The sequence below is a fragment of the Crocuta crocuta genome, unplaced genomic scaffold (assembly GCF_008692635.1).
Source record: "Crocuta crocuta isolate KB4526 unplaced genomic scaffold, BGI_CrCroc_1.0 scaffold396, whole genome shotgun sequence".
Lineage (NCBI taxonomy): Eukaryota > Metazoa > Chordata > Mammalia > Carnivora > Hyaenidae > Crocuta > Crocuta crocuta.
Genome location: NW_027533259.1, coordinates 2,594,513 through 2,617,783, shown reverse-complemented (window position 1 = coordinate 2,617,783; position 23,271 = coordinate 2,594,513). Strand labels below are relative to the sequence as shown.

The window sequence follows — 23,271 nt, the reverse complement described above, 5'->3', positions numbered from 1 at the left end:
TCTCGTTAAGTACAGTAAACATTTGCAGAACTAGTGTAACACATTTTAAGATGCTGTGTCCAAAATCATTGTTCTCCCCTCCACTGATGTCTGACCAGCCTTCAAAGGGCAAACCTTTCAATTACGGCTACAGAAACAAACTATCTTTTAAAGCCAACAATTGGTAACTTGAGTCTGTGCTCTCCAATTTGATAGATGGCAAGGCAATTACCACGTCTCACACTGCTACCTCATCCTGTGAATGTGAGACTAACAAAATTCTTAGAAAGGACATGAGCAACACTTCTGAGAAGTGAAACCCAGAAGTCATAGCTCTTGAAGTGTTAATTGATTTCCATGCCTATTATTAGGGGGTCACTAACCAACATGAGGTCAAGCTTTTCTTTAGTTATTTGTTTTTCTTCTCTCTCAGCAATCTGTCAGCATGGATGGCTGCCATAGTGCATGCAAACGCTTCTGATACCTAAGACCAAGCTCTTAGAACGAAGTCATTTCTACTTAAAACTATCCAATCACACTCTGCATATTAACTGAAGAGCTATTCTTTGGGGGAAAGTGCGTATTTTTTTAAAGGATGTTTCATTAAAAATTCAGCTGAAAACCTACTGAGAAGTTGCTCTGACTTAATAGCCAAGTCCACATGTTCATTTTTTTAAAGATTTTATTTTTTAAGTAATCTCTACACCCAATATGGGGCTTCAACTCACAACCCTGAGATCAAGAGTTGCATGCTCCACCAACTAAGCCAGTCAGGCTCCCCAACATGTTCATTTTTAATTGATTCACACACTCCAAAAAATAGGGCTTCCTACCTGTTACCAGGTTGATGTGTTCCACATCCCAGATTAATGGAAAACTGTATCATGTGAGACATCGTAGAAGGGAGAACAGGTAAGATGTGGAAAAAGTCTACAGCCCAGACATTCCTGTTATGCCCTTGATGGTTCTTTTGCCTGAGGCAAAATCTCGTAGCTGGAGTCTGAAGTTCAGGATTGATGACTACAGAAACTAAAGATGGAACCTTCAACACAAAGGAAACCAAAATTACTCGTTAGCCCTTCTATATGAGTCTGTGTGAATTCTACTAGGTTCAATCTTGCAATTACTATGCATGTAACTGCTGTTTTTTAAGGCCAGGAGAGATCCTGTGTGTTCCACCTGTTATTTCATGTCGTAGATGTGGTCTTCAGTGGGCATTTGTTTGAGTCACTTAAGACTCCTTTGCAGGCATGTGGAGCTATCTGTGTGTGACTGATCAGCCCCCCTCTACCTGAAGATAAATTAGTGTAAGGTCCTTAAAATTATCAAAGTATAGGTATCCATTTTACACACCTTGACACAAAAGAAAGGCAACTTCCCATTAATATTTTTATCATCAGTCCTCTTTTAAAGTGAATTTATATGGTACCAATGGTTGTCAAACTAGGTATTCTGAAAATACAACTTTAGGCAGTAATTGCCAGAGTCAACAAGTTAATCCATGATAACTGATTTGGTGTAAGGCATGCAGATGACCAGAGCAGGTGTTACCTTAGCTAGTCACAGCTTGAAAACTAGTCCCTTATGAAATCCCACATGAGATAACTTGGGTGACCCTAGCAGAGGGAGTGTGGTGATACATTCTCTGTTTGTTCCCTAGTCTAGCCTCAATGTTAATCTCCTGTCTTACTAACTCAAACCATGAAATGCTAGGTGCTGGCTGTGTTCAAGCTCTTTATAGTATCAAGGGTGCCATCAGTGTGGAGAAAAGCCTAATTAGTAATGGATGTGTGAGTGCAGTCTCAGCACAAATAAGTCTACTACTAGAAAAAAATAATTCCACATCTAATGACAAGCATCACACGTAATTTTGAAGATGTATGCACATAACCACAGCCAGCAGATGTCCTAAATCCAAAGGGCCAGAAAAAAAGGCCAATTTCAGTGGCTATAATTAGCAGTAAATAAATAAATAAATAAATAAATAAATAAATAGAAGTAAAAGTAGTAATAATCTAGACTTATACAAAGTCTTCTGCCTAGGAAATCTTAAAATGCTGGAAAAATGCTCATGATGCCTGATAATAAGTCTATGAGGCTGTATAATTAGGGTCACTTTTGGGGCTTTCTTGGGAACAAAAATAATTGTCAGAGTACTGGTCTCCATATTATAATCTCTGATGGGCTGTAATTCATTTTTCCTGATAAAAATTCTTCCTTTGTATCAAGGGAAAAAAGTGAATATTACAATGACAATGTCACTTTTTAAGAAATCTGGAAAATTCTTTGGGCTTCTAGAACAGAGTGTTTCTCTTCTGTATCTAGCATGGTCTTCATGGTTTTGACCTTGACTTGTCTAGGGAGGTCTAGAGAGGGGCCATTTGGCACATGAATTGGCATATATACCTTATATAAGGAATAGGAAAGAGTATCCAGTGTAATGTGCTCTTTTTTTCCTTCAATCTTTGCATACAAGGTGATATCATTTTCATGAGAATCTCCAGGGTCACAAATTCCTCCTGTAGAAAACAAAAATTTTAAGTTGTTAGTACCAAATTGCATCCAAAAAACAGGTATAGTGTTAGCTTTCGAATAAAAAAATACAGAAACCAGATATCACTTAAGATATGGTTTAAGACCATAAACCAAACTAACCAGACCCAAGAAATAATTTGTGAAGATAGTTCAGATAGGCCATACTAAAGATGAAAGACTTGGTATCTGGGAAGGCCAAAGTAACTATGTGCTTTGTGAGATTGCTCAATTCATGGCCTACAATGAGCTGTGGCACATGTCCATATTTTAACCCACATTAAAAAAGATGTACTCCAGGGGCGCCTGGGTGGCTCAGTTGGTTAAGCGTCCGACTTCATTTCAGGTCATGATCTCACAGTCTCTAAGTTCGAGCCTCATATTGGGCTCTGTGCTGACAGCTCTGAGAGCCTGGAGCCTGCTTCGGATTCTGGGTCTCCCTCTCTCTCTGCCCCTCTCTACTCACACTCTGCTCTCTCTCTCAAAAATAAATAAGCATTTAAAAACAACTATAAAAAAAGATGTACTCTGCTTTTTAATAAACCATTACTTCCTTATAGTTAAGGTCTTAATTACCAAAATTCAGAATCTATTGATAATGGTTTTTTAAAAATATGGTGACTCACTGCATGAACTATTTCTGAAGCGGTATTATTTAAACTGTTGCACATAGTATCTTCAAAGTTTAGCATATATTAGGTATTTGTATTTTAAATGCAGTTAATCTTACATTTTTTTCATTTTTACTCTTGGTACCTCATTTGGTTGTTGGAGACTACAACCTGTAAGTATTCTGTATCACTCTACTTTACAGTCAAATGAAATGATGGAACATTAGAATGGAGAGGTAACTAAGATCATCCTGATGATAAAACTGAGTAACAGAGCAGGTACCTGAAACTGAAAACCATTCAACTAACTGGTGGAAAAGCCATGAGTCGATGGTATGTCTTTTAGCCCTTGACCCTCTATTCTTTTCACTACTGCATTCAGCCAATAATCCTTACTATTGCTGGTTTCTATGAACTGTCTGCAGAAACTGGAATTTGAAAGATTACATGTCTAACCCGAAATGTCTCCCTACTTGCCGTTATCATTTATAACAGCAGCAATCACAATAGGAGGGATGTACATGGATTCACAATTCACAATAAGTATGTACATGGATTTTCTGGCAAATATTCTATCCTTATGGTCCAAAATTTATAATGTTAACTCTTAACTTTATTACTATCTTTCAAAAATGCCCTCCAGTTCTTAAATTAATCACCATTAATGTTAATTTTCATCTATAGGCAATTTCTGTTGCTAATACTCTATGGTGATAATAAGGCAACCTCAAAACTCTAGAACAAGGTTACTCTCTGAGAACTAATCTAGTAAAATCAACAAATAATGGTTGAGATTCACCATCTCTAGGAAGAAAGAGAGAGAAAGAAATAAAGAAAGAAGAGAAAAGAAAAAAAAAGAAAGAAGAGAAAAGAGAAAAGAGAAGAAAAGAAAAGAAAAAAGAAAAGATAGAAAGAAAGATAGACTGACGGAGCGGTGGGGGAGGGATGAAGGGAGTAAGGAAAGGAGGAATGTCTGGCTCAACCTCATTCTAGGTAATTGGGGTCTGATCTTGAGGAGAAATTACTAATATGTGATATTTTAAGTAAGAAAGCTAGACCTTATTCAGCATAAGAAGGATCGTAATAACAGAAGTAACTTGGATGGTGGTAGTCATGAAGCATAGCAGTATAGCATGTTATACCTGTTAGACATATATAATTACTTGGCATATAATAAATTTTATTGTTAACTAATCTCAAGATATGGTGATAATGTCACACTCAACCTAACAGATGTTAGGATGCCCTTGTTTAATGGCAATGACCAGTAGAGAAAACCTTTATAATTCTGATTTCTGATGTCATAATTTTTAGCATTTCCTTACATACTTCTACATTATGGTTAAATATAGCTAGGAAAGTCATCCTAAATGACTGTCTCTGGGAGAAAAGATCTGCATGAAAACTAAATTCCCACCGAAGAAAATGTAACTTCTTTACTAAGGATATATTAAAGACTTAGAAAAAAGAACAAAGGAAAGGTGAAAGGTCACAGGCAGTGTGGATTTAAGCAGCATACCCAGCGACATAGGAACTGAACCATCAGTACTCTCTAATTTCATTGATTTGTTCCCTGTAAATCTCTGCTCTCTTAAGAACAGTTCGTGAACTTCACCTGCCTTTCACAGGGAACTGAAACACACTTGAGAGCTCATCCAGCCAAGAATGACAGAAGAAGAAAAGTCCAAAAGGAGCCAAGACTTTAAAAGGATGACAGACTTTATCTAAAAGATCCCTCTGGGGGCAATTTATCAGTTCTGTGAAGTTTCAGTGACAGCAGCTTGTACAGAAAGATACAGATTCCTTCTTCAGTTTCATTTGCCTTGATGTATTGTGGAAAGGTATGACTCAAGGGGCATTTGTACAGCAATTAAAGTATAGAAGATTTCAATAAATATTAGATGGACAGTTTTACAATATTTTGAGTCCTGTTTCAAGTAGCTTTTAAGATACTTATTTATACTACAAAAGTGATTGTGTTATTTACTGTGTACAGGGCATTAGGCTTGAAGGGAAAATAGACCCGGACCATAAAAAGTTTGTAATTTAGCAAAGAAAGCAAGGTTAATATACACCAAAGAAGAATAATTAGTGGTAAACTCTGGTGTGCTGCCATAATGGCAGTCAAAATTCAGAGAAAAGGGATACAAGTGTGGGCTGAAAGAGCTGGGTATATGGGAGATGTTCAATAAATATGTTGAAGGAATAATGAATGAATGATGTATGTTAGGTTATTTTTATCATGTTGACTGCATTCTGGTTCTAAGAACAGTGGTGGAGACTGGTCCTTAGTGAATTTCCTTTGAATGAATGAATGGATGAATGAAGGAAACAGATCAGAACCAAAATTTGAAAGTTGACCAAATTTTCTAGAAATAGAGTAGAAGGATATGAACCCAGGGATAAAACCAGGAAGAACATACAGGCAGGGCCAGAGAGGAAGGGAATAAGATCTTGCCTAGATTAACAACCAGACACTGATTTTCCTAAGGTGACATTATAAATTGCCTACCAAATCTTAGATCTCTTCCCATATTGCTTTCTTCTCCATCAGCTACCAAACTTTTTAAAGTCTTTCTATAGGTGTAGTCTTACCCTACCTGATCTTAACCCTACTGTCCTGTCCTATCCTATTAAATCCTATCCTATGCTAGTGGCACCTGGGTGGCTCACTCAGCTGAGCTTCCGACTTCAGCTCAGGTCATGATATCACCGCTTGTGAGTTCAAGCCCTGCGTAGGGCTCTGTGCTGACAGCTCACAGCCTGGAGCCTGCTTTTGATTCTGTGTGTGTGTCTCTCTCTGCCCCTCCCACACTCACACTCTGTCTCTCTCTCTCTCTCTCAAAAATAAACATTAAAAAAAAATCCTATCCTATGCTAAAACCACCTTGTTAGATTCCACTTTCTAAACCTCAAGATCTTAGACCCCATTTCTTTTCTTCCATTTACTGATGAATTTCTTGAAGGAATGGTCCTTTTTTAGTGACACATGACTTAATTTCTTTTTAACTTTATGTACTTTAGCTTTCCATGCACCACACTGTGGGGGATACTCCCTCAGAAGTCAGTGGGGCCTCTCAGCCCCTATCCTGGTTGGCTTCTCTGTGGCATTCCCTACACCGCTGATCCATAGTCCCAAACCACACTCCTCCTTTCCTCCTTCAGTGCAGAATGACACCTTCCACCACATATCTTTTTTAAACTTTTTTTTTTTTCTAGGAGAGAGAGAGAGAGACAGCGTGAGCAGGGGAGGGTCAGAGAGAGAGGGAGATACAGACTCCGAAATAGACCCCAGGCTCTGAGCTGGCAGTCAGCACAGAGCCCGACGCGGGGCTCGAACCCACGAACTGCGAGATCATGACCTAAGCGAAAGTCGGACGTTTAACCAAGCCACCCAGGCGACACCCCTTTTTTTTAACTTTTTTTTCCCCACCCAGATATCTTTATGTTCTTTCTCAGTATCCTTTGTCTACACATATGCCTTCCACCTTTACCTAGATGAGGTTTCTCCCTAGGAATTTTTCATGCCCTTTGTTTACTCTGCCTTCTGTTTGGGAGAACATGGCCACTCTAGTGGCTTCAACTGTCATCTATATGCTGATGATTTTCAAATCTGAATCAGAACATGATGAGAATTTCTACCTTCATATGGCTTTCTGGAAGCCTTAACCTCAACACATCTAATGTCAAAATCTTCTACTCCGTATTTACTCTTTATTTAATTTTGGACATTTTCTCTTTCAGGAAATGGTGCCATTCTTCCACTCACCCAAGAAAGAAACCTCTGTCTTTTCCATTACTGTTCTCATAATCTCCATAGTCATTTGGGTGTGAACCTCAATTGTTGGTTCCTTCTCTTCAGCTATTTATTCTCTGTCCCCTCCTTCACATTGTTACCTAAGTCACTGCCATATTCCTTTGTTGCTTAGACTAGTGCAGTAGTCTCTTAACTTAGGGTTGCCAGATAAAATACATTCCATGAATAATATTTATACAAAAAATTGTTGTTTATCTGAAATTCAGATTTAAATAGGTAAAGGGTATTAAGAAGTACAGCATAGGGAATATAGTCAATAATATGTAATAACTGTATGGTGACAGATGGTAACTAGATTCATTGTAGGAATCATTTTTAAATGTTTGAAACTATCTAATCACTATGATGTACACTTAAAAATACTAGAATATAGCATGTCAATTATACTTCTATTTTAAAAAAATTTAAAAAGCTGTGTTGTTTTTCTTCCCTTCACTCTGGCACCCCTACCTAACCCTAACTGGTCTCCTGGTCTCTAATTTCTGACCATTTCAGTCTTTCCTTCACACTCATGCCAGAGTTATTTTTCAAAACTGTGGATGAGAATATGTCACAGAGCTGACAGGAATCATCTGATGGCTCCATGCTGCCTAGAGAAAGAGAATCTGTATTTCTCAGCTGATATTAAAGAAAATCACCACTCATCTCCAGTTCCCTTTTCTTGCCCCCCTTCTATCCTTCCATTCAGTTATACTGGAAAAATTCACCTGCCCCAAGCCCATCATGTGAATTTATAATTGTGCTTTTATCCAAACTACTGGCTTAGCTTTCCATGCTCTGCTCCCTTCAAACCCTTAAAGTTTTAAACATATTCTTAACTCTTCATTTTTCAATGACTCTCAAAACTATCCCATTCATATAATGGCAGAAGTGTAAGGACAGATTTTTAAAAATATTACAGTTACTGTTCTAATGTTTATATAAAATGAAAGGTCCCTTATTTTCCTATTTTTTGAGAGAACTATCATCTTCCTTTTGCGTCTATTCCTTGGTTTAAGTTATATTTTTTGTGTGTGTTTAAAGTTTTTATTCAAATATAATGAACACAGTATTCTATTAGTTTGAAATCTCTTAGAATTTAAATTACGTCCATCCTTCAAGTTCAAATGCCATCTCCCTCATGAAGTGTTGGTCTTCATATCCTTCAGCTGCAGTGACCCAGAGCATCCTTGGCACTGTCACAGCATCTTCATTTCATTACAGCCCATTACAATCTCTCTTTTTTAAAAAAACTTTTAATGTTTATTTATTTTTGAGAGAGAGAGAGAGTTGAGGGAGCATAAAGAGAGGAAGGCACAGATTCTGAAGCAGAGTCCAGGCTCTGAGCTGTCAGCACAGAGACCGACGTGGGCCCTGAACTCACAACCTGTGAGATCATGACCTGAGCCAAAGTTGGACACTTAACCAATTGAGCCACCCAGGTGGCTCTCTCTTTTAAAAAAAATTTTTTTTTTTAATTCCAGGGACACCTGAGTGGTTAAGGTTCTGACTCTTGGTTTCAGCTAGGCCATAAATTCATGGTTCATATTGAGCCCTGCACTGGGCTCTGTGCTGACAGTACAAAGACTTAGGATTCTCTCTCTCCCTCTGTCTCTGCCCCTCCCCTTTTCATGCTCTTTCTCTAACTCTCTCTCCCTCAAAATAAATAAATAAAGTAAATATTTTATTTCAAAAATCTCAGTATAGTTAACATACAGTGATAAATTAGTTTCAGGTGTAGTGATTCAACACTTCTGTACAACACCTGTTGCTCATTATGACAATTGCCCTCCTTAATCCCTGTCACCTATTTAGCCCATCTGCCCATTCACCTCCCCTCTGGTTAATCATCAGTTTGTTCTCTGTAATTAAGAGTCTGTTTCTTCGTTTGTCTCTCTCTTTTTCCTTTGCTTGTTTGTGTCTTAAATTCCACATGANCACAAGATGCTGGCGAGGATGTGGAGAAACGGGCACCCTCTTACACTGTTGGTGGGAATCTCTGACTGACTTTTGGATGTTACTTGTGGGCAAGGGATCTAAGTAATTTTTATATATATAAAAAGATAAATTAAGTCTTACCTATTTTCATTAAGCAGTGTTTTTTAAACCAATTTTTAAAAGTTTATTTATTTTGAGAGAGAGACAGAGAGAGAGAGAGAGAGAGAAGGTAGAGAGAGAGGGAGAGAGAGAGAATTCCAAGCAGGCTTTGTGCTATCAACACGGAGCCCCACACGGGACTCAAAGTCATAAACCGTGAGATCATGAAATGAGCTTAAGTTGAAAGTCAAATGCTTAACCTCCTGAATCACCTAAGCACCCCAATTAGGCACTGTTTTAAGGGGTTTGCATGTATTCCTTCATTGATCAGCACCTCTGTGATTTAGGTGCCATTATTTCCCTCAATTGTATTCCCCACATATCCCTGCTCAGCGCTTTATACTGAGTCACAATTCATTATTTTTTTTTAAAGTTAAATGGAGATGCTTTTATTTGGGATAATGTATTTTTGGCTCATTCAAATGAGTTTTTTCCCTCATTGTCAATATTATTTTAATTGATTCATTCATAACTTGCTTTGTTTCCAAAAGAATTAAAGATGACTGAATCTCTTCTACTAAGGCACTTATATAAACATGACAATGTCTTATAAAGGCACTGAATTGGATTGATTTAGGATGATCCACTATGAAAAAAAAAGCAAGAATTCAAATATATTATGTGAAAAATGGTGAAAAGGTTAAATGCTTAAAGTTAGAAGTACTGACATGCCAAATGTTTATTACAACTTTTTCGAGGGGAGGGTTAAGGTTTCCCAGGAATCTCTCTTCATGAGAGCCACTTTGAATTCTAATTACGTAAAGGAAATGAACTCTGGGCCTTTCAATATACAAACCATTGCAGAGTCCAATGTGGGGATATCCTTAATGTAGGAAGATGACGTTACATTTCATATCCACAACTTCACTATCATCAAACAGATCATCATTAAAAATGAAGTAGCATCAAGCAGACAGTGTTTCGGAGCATGACAGAACCTAAAGTTTCCCATGTCACTCCGAGCTGTAGGAAGTGAGGAATGTGAGAGGGATAAACAGCCAGTGCTGAAGCCTAGACTCATGGGGCCTGTTTGTCCTGATGAACTGACATCTCCGCAAGTAAGATCAAAGGTGGTAAATGTTTATTTCCTCTTTCACTTCCAGGTGTTGCCTGTGCTTTTCCAGTCACTCAACAAAGAAGGCATGTGACACCTACTCACATTTCTGGAAGGACATTCAGCAAGAGAACACATAACTAACACGATACATTTGAGAAGTCCCACATGTCAACTCCCTAATTCTTCCTTGGGTGTTTCTCTAACTGTTTACCCATTTATTTGCTCTACAGTAATCTGGAGGGAAAAAAACAACAACTTATGAATACTTTCTTTGGGTATTTGCCACGTATTAGACAGTTGAGAGTATTATTAAAGTATTAGAAAGCTGTTTCCTGGCTTCCCACAAAAGAACAGTTATGCAATGATGATATGTCCATGAAAACAAATTACTTACCTTGATGGTTATTTCTAGGGGAAGCCAGGGGCTTTGGACAAAGGAGGTAAGTTGTTCTCCGCTTCTCTCCCATTGTCTTTTCAGCTATGACCACTGAGAGAGAGGCGGAATGAAGGCATTTTATCTTCATGCCTATCAAGGCATGCCAGGACCAGCTCTCTTACAGGATGGGCCCAGAAGAGCTGACTGAAGCCGGTGTGAGTTTTTGCTCACCCAGTAGAACTCATACTTCATGAATTTCATTTTATGTTGTTGCACAATAATCTTACTTCCACAGGAATAGGGGGTGGCCTAGATTCTGCCTTCGGTCAACAAAATTTGTTCTAAATATACCTACCCATAACAAAGTAAAACCTCAGGTTCCCATAGCCGGTGGTGTCCATATACGGGGTGCATAATTTCCTTTCTCCATCTTTGAGGAAGACCATTGATAAACCTGATTCTACTGTTCCGCATTCTGTACCAATGACAGCTCCCAAGACGTCCCACCTTAAAAAAAAAAAAGACTCATTAACAGTTGGAATATTAAGTCAAAGCTTTATAGAGTATAACATTTTACTTTTAATGAAGAAAATTTACTTAGTAATTAACAATTCTGAAAAAAAGATGTGGTACAACAGATTTTGAGTAATGAACAAACTTAAACATGTTCCATTCACCATTATGATTTTTCTGTAGAAGGATACATTTTTAAAAATTTTTTTATGTCTTTATTTTATTTTGAGAGACAGAGACAGAGAGCAAGCGGGGGAGGGGCAGAGAGCAAGGGAGACACAGAATATCTGAAACAGGCTCCAGGCTCTGAGCTGTCAGCACAGAGCCCAATGCAGGGCTCGAACCCATGGACTGTGAGATCATGACCTGAGCCGAAGTCAGACACTTAACCAACTGAGGCCACCCAGGCACCCCTGTAGAAGGATACATTTAATCAGTACCACACATAATACATGATGGTCTTTATTGTCAAAGTACTCAGAGTCAAGATGAGGTGTCAAATTTGAACTAAGGAAACAGGGAACCAGATAAAATAGTATCATAAGATTATAAGCACTCGTATTTTTCACATTAAAAATTAGTTATAAAGTGTAAAGTTGTAGAAATGGCTACAGTGTAGCAAGTTTTCAAAAAAAGAAAAACTAAGAGTTAAACTAGATCATGTCAAAATATATATATATTCGGATATACAGAGGAGAATAAAAATATCTAATATTTTTAAACTCTTATTTCTCCTTAGTATATATGTTTGGTCATGTCTAATCTGGACATGGCTATTCAAACAACTCACTTGCCCACGAATGGAGGAAACTGAGACACATGGAGGTGAGCAGCTTGCCTAAGGCCAACTGCCTGTTTTGCTCTAAAATTGAGATCTTCTTTTTCTCAGTTTGCTGTTATTTTAGTAGTTACAGTTCTAAAGAGTGTGCTATGTCAGGATGATTATGTTGAGCCATTTCAGTTTATAATAGATTTGGGACCAAGATGTTTAGGAAATGCCTTTTGTAAATATATATTTTAACAGGCTATATTAATCATTCAAGAAACTCAAAAATAACTGTGAAGCAGCTCTTAATAGTGCTGGACCACTGTAAATTAACAAGGAACCTCTCTTGATTCATACAAGAAAATTTCACACTGGTTCATTGGTCTTTTACTTGCTCCATTTATCCCAATTAAACCACTCAGCCTACTGATCCACAAAGCAAGTTAAGGTTATAAATGATGCATATGATGACTCCTTTTAGGCTTTAGAGTATTTTTAAAGTGAAAAATTGAATTGAAAAAGATGAAATTGACATGGACTCTAAGAACCTACTATTCAAGTGAAAAATCAGATTAGTAGTCTTTTTCTCATTATTAGTTGTGAATGACTAACTCTTCTAGATGAATCTAAATGAATTATTTCCAAGACATCTACCATAGACAGAGCCGTGTGTGATATGTTCAGACTGTATGTTTCTTTTCGATCTTTATTTTAAAGTCCAATATATTTAATTTTACTCTATAATAGTCTTTATTTCTCCCATTCTAACTGTTGGCAGATAAGCAAAGTGAAGTTATTTTCTTTAGGAATGCAAATATTTATAATCAAGTGAAATGGAAAGTTTAGTCTGCTTTGAAGAGAAAAAGGCAGAGAGAAATCTAAAAAATCATTTTGCAAGAGTGTCAGTGATTTGAATAAATTATCTTGCATTTATTAAAAATTCAGTAGAAGCGTATTATAGCATACACTCGTTATTTCATGAATTTGTATAAATACTGGGTCAGGCTTAGTTGGAGACAAAGTACCTTTGGGGGACCACAGAGGGAGCCTTCCATTCCCTGCATTTCAGAGTCCAGATTGGTAAGGGTGTGAAATTGTGGGTCTTTTCTAATTACAAAAATGATATGGTCCCAGACTCTCTCTTAATAATTACATGAAGTAAAATTATAACATAACCAAATCCTTGAGGTCAAGAGTGGTATTTGAAGAGCTCTATAGTTTTAGCGGTATCTTTGAAGGCATGGCAATTTCCCTGAAAGGGTGTGTTAGTTCTCTTTGGTTTAAATTATGTTCTCCTGAGGTAAATGGGGTTGTATGTGAACTGCATTTGAAGAAATGTCTGCCTACAGGGGAGACACCTCTGTAACACAGCAATTTATAATTATGCTTTGATGACTAACTCTAAAAACAGAGCCCCTATATTTAATTTATTATAAATACAGTGGTATCTATTATTTATAATAGAGTGGGTTGAAGTTGGAACACAGAAAAAAAAGTTTAATAATCAATAAAATGCCTTAAGGTAACTTTGTTCCTTAGATATAGCAAGGTCACAATGATGTTTAATATAGATTTTTAAAATATGACTTTCTAATATTGTGTCAAAAATGAGGAATATTTTTGTAAGCAACGATAATTTAAAGAGGTTTCTTAGCTGGAAACTTGATGGTCCTCTCTATCATCTATGTTGGAGTGCTTTGAGAATAGAATTATGTTTGTTTGTTTGTTTGTCTTAATATATATATACATTTTTTATTTCTAGGAGAGAGAGAGACAGCGTGAGCAGGGGAGGGTCAGAGAGAGAGGGGGACACAGAATCTGAAGCAGGCTCCAGGCTCTGAGCTGGCAGTCAGCACAGAGCCCGACGCGGGGCTCGAACCCACGAACCGCGAGATCATGACCTAAGCGAAAGTCAGATGCTTAACTGACTAAGCCACCCAGGCGCCCCAAGAATAGAATTATGTTTTAATCAGCTCATAGTTTAATACTTTCAAGAATGATACGAGAGAGTAGAAATTAAGTCTTTTCACAGAAAAAAGATAAATATGTTAGGTGATGAATGTGTTAATGAACTAGATGGAAGGAGTTTTTTCACAACATATACATATTATCGCCACAATGCACACTTTTCATTTCTCACAATTTTACATCAATAATACCTGAGGAGAGCTGAAATTAAAAAAGATTTCCTTTGTAAATTTAAAAAAAGAATGAGATCTATTTTTTTGAGGGGCAATTTGGCAGTAACTATCAAAATGAAAATTACATACTTACATGTAAGTATATGTACGCATACATATCTGATTCTCTAATTTCCCTTTTCTCTTTTAGGAACTTATCTTTCTTTTTTTAATGTGTATTTATTTATTTTTGTGAGAGAGAGAGAGGGCAGGGCAGGGGCAGAGAGAAAGAGAAAGAGATGGAGAGAAATATATGTGTACATTTTAACTATGAGAAATGGGGTTAGCATGGGAGGACTTTTGATTTTTACTTTACCTATCTGCTTTGCAATAAAAAAATAATTTTCAAAAAAAAAGAAGAAAGGCATTCAATTAATGTGTATTATAATTCAGAATGAAAACTTAAATTGTCCCATTCTAGGTTGATAACAATAATAATATGAACACAGGCAATAGAAGCCATATTTTAATCATATTTTTTGTCTACAAATATTGGCCTAAATGGCTCTAAAAGTAATGAAGCATTTTACATTACCTATGAAAATTTGCTTTTTTTTAATATTTTCCAGAATATATTAGATCACCTAAAGTTGGCAACTTTAGTTAGGTTTAAGCTAAGATATAGAATTACAGACTGGCCAAGAAATCCCACATGTACCAGATTCATAAGGTTTTTTCATCTCTATGAATTCTGTGATGTTAAATTAGTTGATTATATTCATAAGGTCTCTATTTGGGAAAAATTCTTTATTATTTAATAAGGGATGTGCCATAGGTAAAGACGCTCCCACATTCATGTATATTTATGAGGCTTATCTTGAGTATGAGTCCTGGGAGGTCTAGCAAGGTGTGTCCTTCAGTTGAAGGCTTCCATACCTTCACATGTAGGTTTTTCCCTCAACCACGACAGCTTAGGTGAAGGTAAAGGATGAGCTCTATTTGAGAGTTTTCCTGCATGCACTGCATTTCAAATATTCTTTTCTTCGATTGGTTCCCCTATATTTCACTCAAATTCAATTTTGTTTGAGGATTTTATTACATGCATTGCGTTGATTTACACTCTTGTTGGAATAATATTAATAAAGAATATTGTCTTCAGAATGGGAGAAGGCACTCAGCTTTTTCACCAATAAGACAGAAATATGACCTAGGCTGGAGGACGTTGAGAGAAAATAATGTATTGCCTGGGATATGACAAGAGTCTCGATAAGTGTTAGTTTCCTTTTCTTCCCCTGCAAAATATGGTGCTATCTTTGTTTTAAAGTAAGACAAAGAGGCACTACAAATAAATTTCTAAATTATGATGGGTATTTTATTTTTCATATGGTAATCAGCAGAGCAACAGTACTGGACAAAGTTGCAGTACAATATGCAAGCGTACTACTTAATCTTTAAGCAAGGGGATACTTAGCTGAAAGAAAAATTATCTTTATCTATCTATGGGTCTTTGGTACTGTTTATGATTTTTGTCTATAATATTCTGGGCCTCTCACTTTATTATTTTATCTAAATGGTCAAGTGAGTTTTGTGTTAATAAAAATGACCATGCTTAAGAAAAAAAAAAGATCGACTTAGTACAATATTAACTCAGACTACCAACCTATCATCAGTCTACTTACCTTAAATTATAAGCTTAAATAAAATCCTTCTTTAGCTTTAAAAGCATTTTTGTGAAACGTATTCTAAGTCAGAAGGAACATAATTATTCTGGGTAGGCAAGAGGGAGGAATTTTTAGAAAATACAAGATCTCCCCTAATGTGTTTTTACTGCTGTGAACTAGAAGACCACGAGGAGGCATCCTACCTTCTTACAGTCCCAGAATTCAGTCAATGGTCATTTTATCACATGAAGTTTCTAGTGAAATGCTGAAATATGGAATTTACTATAATAGTGAAGAGTTGTAGTTTGAGAAATAAACAATTCAGTAGTTTAAAAACAAAAAAACCACAAAAAATACAAGAAGATGCTCAAATTGTTTTAAAGAATTTGAAATTATTTTATTGTTTTTTTAAATGTTTCTGTATTTTTTTTCCTGGGGGAGAGAGAGAGGGTAGCAGAGAGAGAGGGGGGGGGAGAAAGAGAATCCCAAGCAGGCTCTATGCTGACACAGCACAGAGCCTGATGCAAGGCTCAAACTCACAAGCCATGAGATCATGACCTGAGCCAGAATAAACAATTCAACAGTTTAAAACCAAAGAAAAAAACACCAAAAGAAGAAAATACAAGATGCTCACATTGTTCTTAAGAATTCTAAATTGTTTTATTCTACTATTTTTTTAAGTTTATTTATTTATTTCTGAGGGAGAAAGAGAAGGTGCCAGATAGAGAGAGGAAGATTCTTTTTTTTTTCTTTTTTTACAAATAGTTTATTGTCAAATTGGTTTCTATATANACCAGTTTACGTTCCCACCAACAGTGTAGGAGGGTGCCTGTTTCTCCACATCCTCATCAGCATCTAGAGTTCTCTGATTTGCTCATTTTAGCCACAAGAGTCAGATTCTTAACCAACTGAGCTACCCAGGTGCCCCATCATTTTCCTATTTTTGAATTTCAAAATATATTAATAAATAGTTACACTACTTAGCATATTTTATAGGCCTGAGGAATTGAATTGTCAATTCTCTAATGCTCCTGGATGTGTTCTAGAGTATAGATAACTCCAGGCCACACTTCTTGGGGTTTCAGAGTTCTGTTTTTACTTCACAGAAATTCCTAGATACTTAGGAGTGCCTTGTGGCCAGTGTTTGTCAGGTGTACTGAGGAGGGGCTGTGGAGAACAGCAGGTTGAAGAAATGAGCATCTAAACATCTCAGTGTCGGCAGCCTCCTCTGATACCTTCCAGTAAGAAATCCTGTCACTGGCCAGTGTTGTGTCAAGTTGTCAGAAATTAAATCAATTTGGAAGGATTCAGCTTTCCTTTTCCTTTTCTCTGTGACCTTAGTAAAGAAGATGCCATCTTGGAAGGGAAGCCAGTCACTACATTCTGGAGGCTCGCATGGACAGCTGTTTAAAGGGGTAGGGGGACTATTAACCAACTCAAGGATGGTAAAACCAAAAGCAAAGATGGTGTGAAAATGTCCTGCAAATTAAAGATTTAGAATTTCTATGAAGGAGCTCTAGAACAATATAGCACTAACTTTTTCATTTTTTGAAATTTTACTGTTTATATTTTTTAAAAATTCAAAGTTTATTTATATATTTTTGAGAGTGAGAGAGAGATAGAGAGTGTGCTGGGGAGGGGCAGAGAGAGGGAGAGAGAGAATCCCAAGCAGGCTCTGTGTTGTCAGCTGATGTCAGCTCTGTGTTGTGTGGGGGGCTCGAACCCATGAACCATGAATGAGATCGTGACTTGAGCCAAAATCAAGGGTCCATGCTCAACCGACTGAGCTACCCAAATGTCCCTGTTTATATTTTTAAAGTATAAAAACAATTTGCTTAAACAGAAAGCAATGTTAGAGACCAGGCCAAAAGCAAACCACAATAAAAAAGATGTAATAGATGTCTTTTAAAACTTGCAACAAGATTCTCAGAGCCATTTAAGCACTTCCATGGTTTCAAAATATATCCAATTATCATTTTAACTAATATGGTCTTTTTTCTTAATGACACTCATTGGTTTATTTGAAGAATTTAATTTAGCTTTCATCGGCCTGTTCAACTTTGTGTTTCTTCTATATCTCATTAATGAACTTGAGTATAATTTTCATTGAGCACCACTTCCCTCATATCCCAAATACCAATAGTAAGTATAGTTGGAATAACAACTAATTTTTAAATTTTTTGATTGCTTATTATGTGCAATGCATTTTGCCAAGTGCTCCCTATAAACTGTTGCATACAATGTTCCCTTTCAGCCCTGTAAGCTTAAATTTGACTTATATTTCATCTGATTCAAATACCTGATTTTAATATGCCTCCTTCTTTTGTGGCATTTGCCTGGTATATTTATTTCTGTGCTCTGATTTTCAATTTTTTGGGTTATTGTAAATATATAGCTTATTTTTTAAAACTTACTTTGAAAATCTTATTTAATAATATAAGTCAGTCAAATTTATTGGGTTACTGATAAGTTTAGATTGATTCCTGACAAATTGCTTTCTGTTTTCTATTTACTCTTCTTTTTATTGTTTACTTCTGTTCCTTTCCTGGCATGTACGAGACTAAGTCTTTGTGCCCTAAGTTACCCTGATGCTTTAGAAGTTATATGGCCTATATCTGGCTAATCTAATTTTTCAACACACATATTTATACATAAAGTTTTCTATTAACTTTATCATTATTATTAACATTAAGAGTTATCCTAGGGACGCCTAGCTGGCTCAGCCGGTTAAGCATTCAACTCTTGGTTTCAGCTCAGGTTGTGATCTCGGAGTTTGTGGGTTTGAGCTCACATTGGCCTCCATGCTAACTGTGTGGAGCCTGCTTGGGATTCTCTTTCTCCCTCTCTCTCTGCCCCTCCCCTGCACTCTCTCTCGGTGTCTCTCTCAAAATAAATAAATAAACTGAAAAGAAAAAGTTATCCCAGATCTGTATCCTCATTCCAAGCATGTTAGGAACTGTGGCAGTATTTTACTTCCTTATTCTCCTTCTCTTCTTGTTACTCTCCCTCTGTACCCCTCAAGTTGAGGTCATTTGGGCTTTATTTCCAAGTTTTTGTTAAACCTTTTTAATAATCAATGCTTACTTAGACTGAACTACAAGCTTTAATTTTTTCCTTTGATCACTACTCTTTCTTGAATCAATCATATTTATCTTCAATTGATTTCCAGGAATATATCTTCTAGTAATTCTTTCAGAGAGGGTTCAGAGGGGTAGTAACTAGCTTTTTGAACCCTGTGTGTCTGAAAAATTTTTTTTCAATTTAAGTATAATCAACATATGATATCCTATTAGCTTCAGGTATAGATCACAGTGATTTAATATTTTTATGTATCATGAAAACATCTCTATGATAAGTCTAGTTACCATATGACTCGATACAAAGTTATTATATTATTAACTACACTCTCTATGCTGTACATTACATACAAAGGTAGAAAGAAAAGTTAACAATGAAATCCCACGTATATAATACCAACCTCAATAATTATCGAGTTGTCTGGGATTTTTTAAAAATATTGAATTGTATAGGTTCTTTATAGATTTTGGATGTTATCCTCTTATTGGATATGTAATTTGCAAATATCTTCAACCACTCAGTAGGTGGTCTTTTTGTTTTGTTGATGGCTTTCTTGCTGTGTAAGAACCTTTACTTTGATAGAATTCCATCTGTTTATTTTAGCTTTTGTTGACCTTGCCAAAGAAGACTGGTCAAAAAAATACTAAGACCAATGTCAAAGAGCTTAGTGCTTATGTTTTCTTTTAGGAATTTTATTATTTCAAACTTACATTCAAGTCTTTAATCCATTTTGACTTTGTTTTTGTACATGGTATAAGAAAGTGGTCCAGTTTCATTCTTTTGCATGTAGCTGTCCAGTTTTCTCAACATCATTTATTGAACAGTCTTTTTTCCATTGTATATTTTTACTCCTTTGTCATAGATTAATTGACCATATTATTGTGGGTTTATTTCTACGCCCTTTATTCTATTCCATTGATCTATGCATCTGTTTTTGTGCCAGTACTATACTGTTTTGATCACTATAGCTTGTAGTATAGTTTGAAATTAGGGAGTGAAAAACTTCCAGCTTTGTTCTTCTTTCTCAAGGTTGCTTTAGTTATTTGGAGTCTTTTTTTTAAAATAAAAATTTTAGGATTCTTCATTTTATTTCTGTGGGAAATGCCAAAGGTATTCTGATGAGGATTGCATTGAATCTGTAGATTGCTTTGAGTAGTATATATATATATTTCAGTAAGATTTTTTCTTCCAATCTATGAGCATAGTATATCTTTCCATTTATTTGTGTCTTCAACTTCTTTCATCAATGTCTTAAAGTTTTCAGAGTAGGTCTTATACCTCCTTGGTTAAATTTATTCCCAGTTATTTTATTCTTTTTGATGAAATTATAAATGGAGTTGTTTTCTTAATTTTTTTCCTGACAGCTTGTTATTAGTGTACAGAAATGCATCAGATTTCTGTATGTTAATTTTATATCCTGCAACTTGACTAAATTAATTTATTGGTTCTAACAGTGTTTTGGTGGAGCCTTTAGGGTTCTCTCTATATAAACTATCATGTCATATGCAAACAATAACGGTTTTACATCTTCCTTTCTATTTTGGATGGCTTTTATTTCTTCTTCTTGCCTAATTGCAGTGGCTAGGATTTCCAACATTTTGTTTCATGAAAGAGGTTAGAGTTGATGTACTTGTCTTGTTCCCAATCTTAAAGGAAAAGCTTTCAGCATTTCAACCTTGAGTATTTTAGCTGTGGGTTTATCATATATGGCTTTTACAATGTTGAGGTATGTTCCTTCTATATCCACTTAAAGAGTTTTTATTATAAATAAATGCTGAATTTTTTCAGATGTTTTTCCTGCATCTTTTAAGAAGAATTTATGATTCTTACTCTTGGTTTTGTTAATGTAATGTTGATTACATGTTGACTGATGTAGATTGATTTGTGAATGTCAAACCATCTTTGCAACTGTGGAATTAATCTTACTTTGATCATGGTGTATGACTATGTTAGTGTTGTTGAATTTGGTTTGCTAATTTTTTTGAGGATTTTTGCATCTATGATTCTTAGGGATACTGGCCTATAATTATCTTTCGTTTATTTGTTGTGTGTGTGTGTGTGTGTGTGTGTGTGTGTGTGTGTGTGTGTGTGGAGTCTTCATCTGGTTTTGGTAACAGGGTAATGCTGGGCTATAAACTGAATTTGAAAGTGTTCCTTCCTCTTCAGTATTTTGGAATAATTTGAGAATGATTGGTACCTTCTTTAAATGTTTGACATTACTTAGCCATGAAGCTGTCCAGTTCTGACTTTTATTTCATGAGGGTTTTTTAAAAATTATTAATTCAATTTCATTACTTATAATTGGTCTATTTCAATTATCTATTTGTCATTCAGTCTTAGAAGACTGTGTGTTTCTAGGAAGTTATCTATTTCTTCTAGGTTTTCCAATTTGTTGGTATGTAACGGTTCATAGCAGTAGATTTCTGTGATGTTAGTTATAACTTCTCTTTCGTTTCTGATTTTATTTATTTGGATCTCTATTTTTCTTGATGATTCTTGCATTGATCTTTTCTATGCTTTTTTGGGGGGGGTGTCTCTATTTTATTTATTTCTCCTCTTTATTATTTTCTTTCTTTCTTAACTTTGGGCTTTTATCTTCCTTTTCTAGTTCTTTAGGTATAAAGTTAGATTACTTATTTGGGATTCTTCTTGTTTCTTGAGGTAGGCTGTATCCCTATGAACTTTCTTCTTAGAACTGCTTTTGATGTATCACATAAGGTTTTGAAAAGGTGTATTTCCATTTTCATTTGTTTCAAAGTATTTTTTGATTTTTCTCTTTGATTCCTTCATTGAACCTTTGGTTATGTAGTAACTGCTTAGTCTCCCTGTATTTATTTTTCCAGTTTTGTTCATGTAGTTGATTTCCAGTTTCATACTGTTGTGGTTAGAAAAGATGCTTGATACGATTTCCGTCTTCTTGAATTTGCTGAAACTTGTTTTGTGGTTTCTAACATAGGATCCATCCTGGTGAATGTCCCATATGCACTTGAAAAAAGTGTGTATTCTGCAGTTTTTGGATGAAATGTTCTATATATATATAGATAGATATCTATATATCTATATATATCTATTCACTCCATCTGATCTAATGTGTTGTTTAAAGCCAATGTTTCCCTATTGATTTTCTGTCTGAATGACCTACCCATCAAGGTAAGTGGGGTATTAAAATTTCCTACTATTGTTGTATTGCTGTCAATTACTCCCTTTATGTCTGTTAATATTTGCTTTAATTATTTAGGTGCTGCTATATTAGATACATAAGTATTTACAAATGTTATATCCTCTCAAGGAGTCATCCTTTTGTCATAATATAAAGCCCTTGTCTTTTGCTACAGTCTTTGTCTTAAAGACTATTTTATCTGACATGAGTATTGTTACTACAGCTTTCTTTTCATTTCCATTTGCAAGGAGTAGCTTTTTCTATCCCTTCATTTTTAGTCTGTGTGTCTCTATATCTAAAGTCTCTTGTAGGCAGCATATAAAAAGGCCTTATTTTCTTTTTAATCCACTCAGCCACTCTTTTGATGATTGGAGCACTTAGGACATTTGCAATTAAAGTAATTATTGATAGGTATGTAACTTATTGTCATTCTGTTATTTGTTTTCTGGTTGTTTTTGTAGTTCTCTGTTCGTTTCTTTTTCTGATGGTCTCTTCTTTTGAGGTTTGATGGTTTTCTTCAGTGTTATGTTTGGGTTTCATTCTCTTTATTTTTTGTGTTTCTTTTGTAGGTTTTTGGTTATCTACAAAACCAAGGTTACCATGAGGTTCATAAATATGTATAGCAGTGAAGATTTTTTTTCCTACTATTTGTATTGACTGGAGAAGAATTTTATGATCTGAATAATTTTTTCAGAACTAGATTAACTTCTTCACTTTTTAAATGTATGCAGTGCTACCAAGAAAAGTACTATGAATCTCATCGAGAAGCTTTTAGGGTTTCTTCATCAGTGTTCTGAAGTTTCTTCCTGGTGCTCTAGGACTGGACATTTTCCCGTTTATCTTGCTAAACATTTCATTCACAGGAACTATGTTTTTCTTTCTTCTTTTCTCAATCTTGGCAATTTCAGTAATATCTTTCAATATTATATTCTATATATCCTCTCTGACCTCTCTTTCAGGAATTCCTATTTTTCTAACATCAGAAGAGCCAATTTCTCCCCTATATTTTACATCTTTTTTCTTATATCCAGTGGCCACAAGTTTTGGATAAATTTCAAGGCTCAAATTTCTAGTTTATTAATTTTTTCTTCAGCTATGCCTCTGCTGATATTCAGTAGAGAAAAAAAAATCCATTAAATTTGTTTCAACAATCATATATTTTCATTTCTCACATCTCTATTTTTTCCTCATAAAATCTGTTTTAATTTCTCAAATGCAGTATGCTCTCCTATCCCTTTGAGGATATTAATCATGCTTCTTATAAAATCTCCATTTGCTTATTCTGCTACTTTTATTTTCTCAAATCTTAGTTCTTCAGTTTGATGATTTATAAAATGGAGTTGATATTCTTTTCTTTTTTAATTTTTTAAAATGTTTTATTTATTTCTGAGAGAGAGATAGAGAAAGCATGAACAGGGGCGGGTCAGAGAGAGAGGGAGACACAGAATCCAAAACAGGCTCCAGGCTCTGAGCTAGCTGTCAGCACAGAGCCCGACATGGGGCTCGAACCCATGAAACGTGAGAT

At 35.6% G+C, this 23,271-nt stretch overlaps 1 protein-coding gene across 2 annotated transcripts in view; it reads right to left on the bottom strand.

The window, feature by feature from the left end:
* The window catches only part of RELN (reelin), a 527,959-nt gene that overhangs the window by 179,551 nt on the left and 325,137 nt on the right, over window positions 1-23,271 (bottom strand). For both annotated transcript variants that reach the window (XM_077746923.1, XM_077746922.1), the window contains exons 12-14: window positions 10,804-10,955; window positions 2,386-2,498; window positions 813-1,021 (exon numbers count right to left, since the gene is read on the bottom strand). In XM_077746923.1, coding sequence (XP_077603049.1) covers window positions 813-1,021; window positions 2,386-2,498; window positions 10,804-10,955 — 474 coding nt within the window. The remainder of the gene's footprint in view (window positions 1-812; window positions 1,022-2,385; window positions 2,499-10,803; window positions 10,956-23,271) is intronic.